Source organism: Astyanax mexicanus, chromosome 8 (assembly GCF_023375975.1).
Source record: "Astyanax mexicanus isolate ESR-SI-001 chromosome 8, AstMex3_surface, whole genome shotgun sequence".
In the NCBI taxonomy this organism is placed as follows: domain Eukaryota; kingdom Metazoa; phylum Chordata; class Actinopteri; order Characiformes; family Acestrorhamphidae; genus Astyanax; species Astyanax mexicanus.
Window position 1 is genome coordinate 29818633 of NC_064415.1, and position 10012 is coordinate 29828644.

Genomic DNA, 10012 nt, shown 5'->3' on the forward strand with positions numbered 1-10012 from the left:
AAACCATATAGTGTCACAAATGTACAAAAATGGATGAAGGGACAAGTACTTTTTAAATGAAAATTGAAAACATAAATTAATTTACAAAAAAATATTTTAAAACCTGAACACCTCAGAAGCTCTTATCTTCTCAAATGCAGACATTAAGAAGATCACTTCAGACCAGGCTTTATAAGCATCCGATTGGTCAATTTGTTTACTCTTGGCCTTTTATGCATAACCTTCCTGCAGTGCTTCTGTATTTCAGCACAATGTCTTAGATTGTCATTGGAAAGTATACAATGTAAAAAACATGTAAAAGAGCCAAATCTAATTCCGAGCTACATTTTTAACATTATATTACATTACATTACATTTGGCAGACGCTTTTGTCCAAAGTGACTTACACTAATGAAGTACAAAAGTAACAGACGTTAAAGGTAAAACATCTTTAGACAGGGCCTGAAGGAGGTCAAAGGGAAATAATGGGACAGAGGAGTAGAGGAAAGGAAAAGGAAATGAGGTTAGCAGTAGTTAGTGTGTTATAGGTGTTAAGAGAGTAAGTGCTCTTTGAAGAGCTCTGTCTTCAGGTAGGAAGGAGCTGTTCTGTCATCACCTTGTAGGCGATTGTAAGAGCTTTGAATTTGATACGAGCATCAACTGGTAGCCAGTGGAGCTCAATGAGCAGTGGGGTGATGTGCCCATTTTGGCTGATTGAAGACCAGACGTGATGCTGCACTCTGGATTGTCCTGAAACATGCTGAATTTTTGATAAATGGGTTGATTTATGCCAGATTATCCTCAGGGTGCAGAAAAGAGTAAGGTTAATAAGTATAATAAATGATTGTTTAATAGGGCTTTGAACTCAAGAGGCTGTGAATCCTCATGTTCAGTCATTAAGTTGTAAAGCAGATTGAAATGTAATTGGAATGACATAAATGTATAATTATAGTTATCAAATGTAATCAAAATGGCATATTTTTGACAATCTCTTTGTTGCTGCTGAAGATCCTTGTAGCACAATCATCTGTGTGTTACTTATGTATCCTAGAACATAAATAAGTCACATTGTGGGTGCAAACCTGATTCCAAATTACGTATAAAACTCATAAACTCATAAGATAAAAAGTAACTTCACTGTTGGTTCTATATATTCCATATACTGTTACTGTCCAATAAAAACAAGTATCTCCAAAACAGCAACTTTTCAGAAAAGAGGTGAAACCATCTTAACTTTTAATATGGAAGTCAATGTAAAAAGAGGTTTTTTTTGGTAATTTTGGAGATTTTCTATTTGTGCATACATCAAGGAATGTTGACATATAAGGGAAATAAGGGAAAATTTGTGTGTCCAAATTATGTAGTAAACTAAAAATCTACAGAAATCAAGACAATTGTTTTTTTTTTGCACAGCAACATACTGTTAGTTCTTAAATATAATATGCAGATACTGAAATTGTTTTCCTTATAAATAAATAAAAGTCAAATCAAATTACATTTCGAATACACAGTCAAACATACTTCAAAAAACTAGCATTAATATGAACATAAGGGTATTAGAGGGTAATAAAATATCTTTTTTTTAAGATTTTGGACTCAAGAGGCTGTGAATCAACATGTCTTTGTGGCCCAGTGGCCTAATGGATAAGGCATCAGCCTCCGGAGCTGGGGATTGTGGGTTCGAGTCCCACCTGGGTCGATGTTTAGGTTCCACATAGGAGTGAACAGTTCTAGGAGCTGGCCATTGTGGGTTTGAGTCCCACCTGGGTCGATGTTTAGGTTCCACATAGGAGTGAACAGTTCTAGACTTTGGCCCTTGGACTATAGTCAAAACACACCAAACTTAACTCCTCAGTTAATTACCAGGCAAAGTCAGTGGTTTTAAGTAGGCCAGCAACCAAACTCACTTTTAGATTTTTCATAAGTACTACCCCTGGAATGATTTCCAGTGTAATTATTTTTTTATTTTATTGCTGCTCCCACTCATAAACATTTTGGGTAAATACTTCTGTGTTGTGATTGATGTTTCAATAAACCTCAATTTTAATTTATCCTTTTATCCCGTTTACCCTAGGGTGCAGGACTGTAAAGAGTATAAGGTAAGAGCATAAGGGAAAAAAATAATTACTTGACAGGGTTTGGCACTCTAGAGGCTGTTAATTACCAAGACATTGTGGCCCGGTGACCTAATGAATAAGGCATCAGCCTCCGGAGCTGGGGATTGTGGGTTCGAGTCCCACCTGGGTCGTTGTTTAGGTTCCCAACAGGGGTGCACAGTTCCAGACCAGAGCACACCTGATTTAACTCCTCAGTGAATTACCAGGCAAAGTAGGTGGCTTTAAGTAGGTCAACTGCCAAACTCACTTTAAGATTCATCATAAGTAATACCCATGCAATGATATGTGTATTTTTTATAATTTATCTTCTATATGTTCTTTCTGTAAAACAGACGATTAAACAGTTCATTGTATAATTGCTCCCACTCATAAACATTTTGGTTAAATACTTATGTTTTGAGATTTTTTTGTTTCAATAAACCTCAATTTCAATGTATATTTTGCCTGTTTACCCTAAGGGTGCAGAAAAGAGTATATGGTAATGGAATAAGGGTAATAAAAATAGTTTGGCATGGGTTTTGCACTCAAGAGGCTGTGAATCAACATGTGTTTGTGGCCCAGTGGCCTAACGGATAAGGCATCAGCCTCTTGAGACACTTTTGGGGTTTCTGGACGCAGCCATGCAATGATTTCCAGTGTAAGTAATTTTATAGTGTATCTCCTAAATGTCCCTTCTGTAAAACAGAACGTTAAACAGTTCGTTGTTTATTTGTATAGTTGTTCCCACTCAAAAATATTTTGGGTAAATTTTTGCCTCTTTACCCTCAGGGTGCAGGACTATAATGAGTACAAGGTAAGGGCATAAGGGTAATGAATAATTTTTAACAGGTTTTTGCACTCAAGAGGCTGTGAATCAACATGTGTTTGTGGCCCAGTGGCCTAATGGATAAGGCATCAGCCTCCGGAGCTGGAAATTGTGGGTTTGAATCCCATCTGGGTTGTTGTTTAAGTTACCACTGAGAAATGTGTTTGAAGGCCACGTATAAATGATAAATAACTACATGTTTAAGAAGGTGTCCCCTGTATAATTGTACTAGTAATCTGTGGAAACGATCAGGAAAATACATGGAAGGTCTAATGGGGCTGATCTTTTGTGTTTTTCCTGCTCTAACACATGTGACTCGACCAGTCAGGAATTGCATGTTTTAAAAGAGGAAAATACTTAAATGTTCATGAATGTGGTATTTTTGGTTTACCAATTTGAACAACTGGATAGGTATATGATTTAAGGTGGTGCTCCAACAAGTGTAAACAAGATTGAAATGTGCTGGGAATTACATTTAAGCCATTTAAATGTATGATTATAAATAATTTTCATATTCAAACATACATGATACAAGTAGCACTAAAATATCTTAATAACTGTCCCATTACATGAAACAATAAGATAAGATATTACATTATTTTCATAAAATAGTTGTTTGAAAAGGTTTTAGCCTTAAGGGGCAGTGAAACACACTGTGTTTGTGGCCCAGTGGCCTAATGGATAAGGCATCAGCCTCCGGAGCTGGGGATTGTGGGTTTGAGTCCCATCTGGGTCGTTGTTTAAGTTCCCAAAAGTAGTGCAGCTCTAGACCTGGAGGGTCACCCTCCAGTGTTCGGAAGGTGGACTACTCAAGCACACCTGATTCAACTCCTCACGTAATTACCAGGCTAAGTAGGTGGCTTTAGATTCTTCATAAGTACTACCCAGCATAATGCATCTCGTAAATGTCCCTACTGTAAAACCGTAAATTAAGCATTTTGTTATTTAGTCTTTATTTACTCACTTTGCCTTTGGGACTGAGTTTTAAAATAATAATAAAAATGTTGAACGGCGAATTCATTTTTTTGAATGGCAGTGCCATCTAAAGGCCAGAGCGGGTAATGCGGTTGAAGAGAACAACATTAGATAGATAGATAGATAGATAGATAGATAGATAGATAGATAGATAGATAGATAGATAGATAGATAGATAGATAGATAGATAGATAGATAGATAGATAGATAGATAGTACAAGCACCGTGAGAAACCTAAAACTATAGAAAATGCTAACTGAGGCTTGAAAAATAAACTATACCTTATAGGATATATACAAAATACTGCTGTATGTAAGTGTTAATAGTGTGCAGGAGTGGGAATGTACAGTAAAGTATTATATATTTTTATCTAATTTATTAATCTAAGAAAAAAACTCAGACGACTTTCCTCTCCCCCTGTCACCCATGTAAAATCCAATGTAATGTTTTCCCTCGTGCCCTGTCATGTGGCTCCGTTCACTGCAGATATACAGCTCTGGAAAAAAAAGAAACCACTTAAAAATGATGGGTTTCTTTGATTTTACCAAACTGAAAACCTTATAACAAGCCAAAGCTTATCAAACCGAGCTGAACTGCTTGAACTTTTTGCTCCAGGAGTGGCATAAAGTTATCTAAAAGCAGTGTGTAAGACTGGTGGAGAAGAATTATTCCACTTTAACTTTATGAATATGAACTTGTTTTCTTTGCATTATTTGAGTTCTGAAAGCTCTGCATCTTTTTTGTTATTTCAGCCATTTCTCATTTTTTGCAAATAAATGCTGTAAATTACGATAATTTATTTGGAATTTGGGAGAAATGTTGTCCGTAGTTTATAGAATAAAACAACAATGTTCATTTTACTGAAACATATACCTATAAATAGAAAAATCAGATAAACCGATTCTGAAACTGAAGAGGTCTCGTAATGTTTGTTCTAGAGCTGTATAATAAGTGAGTTATCTTTCACTCCTCTATACTCTGTACCGGGCGCCCCCTGTTGGTCGTGATGAAGTGTAGCCGCTGTAAAGCTCCTCCGGCGCGGCGCGGGGGCGCTGTGGTACGGGCGGCTCTATTGTTTGCGGGTCAGAGCTCGACTCTTCACTCGTGGTCCTTCCCTTTCCTGGCGGCAAGGCGTGCGAGTGAGCTTCTGAAACACAAGCGTCTGAATGAAACACTTTTGAAGGTTTTCCGAAGCCTGATATTTTTTGATTAAACATGGTGAGTACTCAGCGTGACCGCCTTTAACCACACGGTCGGGTTTAGTTTAAAACTGTGATTACAGTGATGAGGACCTGAGTGCTGTGGTTAGCTAGCATGCTAATGCTAACCGGTTGCTTTGACCCGCTGCAGCAGTTCATTCATTTAAAGTAAGTTAGTTTAAAGCGACTGAAGTAAAATACCATACAGATGAGACTTTCACTAGTTAATGCTGTGTTATGGGTGAACTGAATGTGGTTTAAGTCTGAAGTCTTTGCTTGTGTAACAATATATTCAGTTTGTAATAGTCTTAGCAAGTTAGCTTTAGCTAGCTGTGTAGCAGTAGCTAACTTACGTTAGAGAAACGTAGTGTTCGTGAATGAACTTTAGCGAAGCTAGTGTTAGCGTTAGCTAGCTACTACAGCTTGCTCAGTCTGCTGGAGTAAAGCCCCACTATGTTTATTAACTATAGACTGAACCGCTGTACTCCCCTTCTGTTCCACAGAGTTTACCGCTGAACCCGAAGCCGTTCCTGAACGGTCTGACCGGAAAGCCCGTGATGGTGAAGCTGAAGTGGGGTATGGAGTACAAGGGTTACCTGGTATCAGTGGATGGATACATGAACATGCAGGTAACGTTATTCTAAATACACTTTACCCTGGTCCATAACTGATGTACAGTAATTTAGAGAATAATTGTCTAGCTATACAATATCTCCAGCATGTTTTTGTTACCCTTCTTGGTGTAGGATTATTTTGGAGTTTGTGTTAGTGATTCGAAATTCCGACTCTTTTTAGCTAGAGAATCGGTTCTTTTGGTTCGGCTCACTAAAAAGAGCCGGTGTTTTGACGAGTTGTGCTACCATGTGAAACCGCGCTACCGCGGTGTATATTTAACGTATTTAAAAATACGAGAAAAAACGCCATATTTGAAAATTCTCGCGGCAGAAGTCTCGGTAGGATTTGGAAAGCCTGATTCTATATATTATGATACAGTTCAGGGAAGCGGGGTGAGTAGTTTTATTGCTTTTATTATGAACTGCCATTTACGTAATTATTTACATTTGTAACACTGAATCTTCACCCGCTAATTTGTTATGTTGGGTAGTTGGGGCTCTTCTACTAGTAGAGGTGTGCCATATCGTTTCGCACGCGATAATACGATATTGTGAGCGATATTATACCCTGAAATATCGTGCCATATCACCCACCCCCAATTATCACATCAGGGTACTACTTTTATGCTGTTTTTAGCAAAAGAAAATTCACACTGTTCTCATTTTCCATTTTATTTCTAGTAGAGACAGATTATATCTGTCCAGTGTCATTTATTTTACTTTAATCCTGGATATATTGAGATGTGTAGAACGCATTATTAGTACCGTGACATTCTGGATCATTGACTTCTGTTACAAATCTGAGTAATTTCTGGTATTTTTTAAAATCTCAGTTAAGGGTGTGCCATATCATATCACGTGCAATAAGAAAATTTAATATTTATTTTGGTGCATTAGTGTATTCTTGAAATCATTTTTTAAATTCAGTATTTCGTTATATCGCCAAGAGTATCGTTATCGCGAAAATACCATGAAATACTGTGATATTATTTTAGGGCCATATGGTGATATGGCCCTAAAATAATATCACAGTATTTCATGGTATTTTTTTTTTATTCACCCCTATAGTAGAGCATTATTCACCCTCACAATGTTGTGGTAGTGGGTGAAATAAGTGTCTCTGCTGGTGAGCAGCAAATCTAGCAAAGCAAACTTCAGGCATCAAACATGTCTTGGCTGTTCAACTATGGTTACCATAATGGAAGTATTGAGTAAATTTGAGTGTCTACAGTTTACATTGTTCTCTTAATTTGACTCTTAAATCTTAAGTTTGTTTACTTATTGTGTGCCAGGAGTTGACAGTATGCTTTAGAGGTTGGCAATAAGATTCTTATCATACTTTTTTCCTACAGTATTTTTTTTTAAACCTATTTGAGTATGCCTTCAATTCTTTAAGAACACTGATTGTACATTTGATTAGAGTGTATTTCGCTTTACTTCAGAGTAAAAAAAAACATCTTACGTATTTATAATGACTTCAAGGGCATAATTGTGACAGTTAAAAAGTGCTTAGTTTAGTAGATAAACATTACAATTATTCAACATATTTCTATTTTTGTCTTTAGTTGGCAAACACAGAGGAGTATGTGGATGGAGCTTTAGCAGGTCACCTTGGCGAGGTGCTTGTCAGGTGAGTGGCTGTACTGATGATATTGCTGCATAGTGCATATACAATATAACCACTGTAGTGCATTTGTTCGCTACAACAGTCAATCAATGTGGAAAATGTATCTCTTATTCTTAAGTTGATTGTGCATTTCTTTAACCTCAACCTGTTTTATGTTAATTGTTTGCTAGATAGCAATTTGGCCTGAGCCAATCCATTGTTTTGGTTCTGTTTCCAAAAACAAATTATTGTGAAATGTATAATGAATAGAACTGTGTCAGATGTACCAGGAACAGAGATATAAGATCTGTACTAATTAATTATCTGTAAACTGGGGAGAGAATGTAAATTAACTAATTGTTTTCTTGTCCTTCACAGGTGTAACAATGTTTTGTATATAAGAGGTGTAGAAGAGGAGGAAGAAGATGGGGAGATGAGGGAATGAGGAGTATGCTTACAGTTAAAGATGTATAATTTAGTTTTAGTTGTATGTGAAACATTGTTTTTTTTTCTCCCCCTTTTGTAATTCATGTGTTAAAATGTTTTGTACACTATAGAAGCATAATTATGATGGCACAAGTGTGCAAATAAAATTATGCATTTTGTATTTGCTTGTGTTCCAAATTTATTTCAAGATGTATGGATGTTTTCGTTTAAACTACAAATGGGTTAGGGTAAAATACAATGTATGTATACTTTTACTATATCTGTGGGGCTAATATTTAACATTTAATGGAAGTTTATTGCTATACATGAGCCTCAGGCAAGCTACAATCACAATTAAAATTGTCAAGTTTAAAGTTAGCTTTAGGTAGATTTGCTATTTTTTCTAATATGTTTTGCTATTATATTCTAATATAATATAATATTATAATTCACTTTCTTCAAGCCAATATTATGTCTAACAGCATTTTATGTTGGACTGAGGTGGTCTTGGTGTTTAACCATGATCAAGCCATTTACCTAAGGACATCTCTAAATTATACAGCCTAAATTTCCTACCCATAAATGCAAGTATAAAGTTAGATATACAGAGATGGAATACTGTGCCTTATTTAGGCTTACATTCTAGAGTGGAGGCTATTAAAATGAATATGTTGCCAAAACTGCTCTACCTCTTTCAAACTCTACCAGTGGAGGTTCCATGCCAACAGTTTGATGAATGGAATAAGTTAATATCAATATTTTTGTGGAACGGGAAAAAACCTAGGATCAGATTTAAAACAATGATTCTGAGAAAGACAGAGGAGGACTGAACCTCCCTTGCTTACGGGACTATTACCATGCAGCTCAATTAAGACCAATAGTTTGTTGGTGTAGCCCAATGTATTCATCAAGATGGATTGAAATTGAGAGATCATTGATTCAGATAGGACCAATAGCAGCTTTAATTGCTGATGAAAATAGGAAAGTAAGTTAATTGATGAAAATAATCCTTGGATAAATGTTGCATTGAAAACATGGCGTGAGGTAGCCAGAGTATATAATATACAAAAATCATCTAGAATGCTAAGATGGTGTGCATTTGATATAGACTTCTTTCCACATGGGCTTGATTATCGATTTAGACTTTGAATCAAAAAAATATTTTACCTTTTTGGACAAAGGAACCTTTTATGAGTTTTAACTCATTACAACTAAAGCACGGTCTTGAGCGGGATGACTTCTATAGATACTTACAGGTACGACATTATTTCGATCAAAGCATGCCAAAATTAATAGAAAAAAGAGAGGAGGGAATTTTTAAATTATTCTTATCAGCAAATGATTCAGGTATAAGTAATAAAATAATTTCTAGGATGTACAATGGTTTTCAGCAGGCCAAATTTGATAATACACTATATGTTAAGGAGAAATGGGAGAGAGAAGGTAATTTTTCTATTAGTGAGGATGGATGGCACAGGATATGCGAATTACGATGGAAGTAACTCGCTCAGCCATGTGGATTGAATTTAACTGGAAGAACATCATGCGGTATTTTATTTCCCCTTTGCAAAAACAACATCTGGACACTGGTACAGAATGCTGGAGATGTGGGCAAAAGGATGCCAATCAACCTCATATATTTTGGAATTTTAAAATTCTTGTGTCATATTGGAATGACATACGCTGGAATTTGGAACAAATTTTATAGTGTGAAATCTCGCTAATGTGCGAAGTCCTGTACCTGGGTAATATCTCTACTTTAAAACTTAATGAAAAGGATAGGAAACTAATGCTTGTTCTCCTAGCAGCCAGCAAGAAAGCGACAACAAGAAGATGGTTAAACTCTGGTAAATTTAATAGGATATGGAAACGATTCATTGAGTACATTGAACCAATAAGACCAAATTATTATTGGTCTTAGTAATAATACCACCATATTTAATGATGCAATACTTAAGTGGAGTACGCATGTATAACAAAACCTCCTTGGATGTGTGTAGGGTGTTTTTTTTTTTTTTTTTTTTGTGTGTTTGTATTTCTTTACATTTATGTATATAAGTCTTATAATCCTTGAAGTATAGGGAAATGCTTTGTATTAATGTACCAGAGGTTTTCTCTGATGGGATGTGAAAATGTAAAATCTTTGTAATCTTTTTCTTTCCCAAATAAAATGTAAATATTAAAAAAAAAAAATAACCATGATCAAGCCTGGTCATGCTGGTATACACTAGCTTGGTCAGCTTGATCATCCTCAATAGGGTATGCTTGGATCCAGATATTACGGGCAAAAT

The 10012-nt window shown here is 36.0% G+C and overlaps 1 protein-coding gene and 2 non-coding genes across 3 annotated transcripts; all 3 read left to right on the forward strand.

Moving 5' to 3' along the window:
- The first annotated feature begins 1605 nt into the window (after positions 1-1605).
- Positions 1606-1678, forward strand: trnar-ccg (transfer RNA arginine (anticodon CCG)). Its single transcript has one exon. It is a non-coding gene; the product is annotated as a tRNA-Arg (tRNA).
- A 1886-nt stretch (positions 1679-3564) lies between these two features.
- Positions 3565-3637, forward strand: trnar-ccg (transfer RNA arginine (anticodon CCG)). Its single transcript has one exon. It is a non-coding gene; the product is annotated as a tRNA-Arg (tRNA).
- A 1290-nt stretch (positions 3638-4927) lies between these two features.
- On the forward strand, positions 4928-7902 carry snrpf (small nuclear ribonucleoprotein polypeptide F). The gene is made up of 4 exons (XM_015607464.3): positions 4928-5094; positions 5579-5704; positions 7255-7319; positions 7674-7902. The coding sequence occupies exons 1-4, from the start codon at positions 5092-5094 to the stop codon at positions 7738-7740; spliced, it is 261 nt and encodes an 86-aa protein (XP_015462950.1). The 5' UTR covers positions 4928-5091; the 3' UTR covers positions 7741-7902.
- The last annotated feature ends 2110 nt before the right edge of the window (positions 7903-10012 follow it).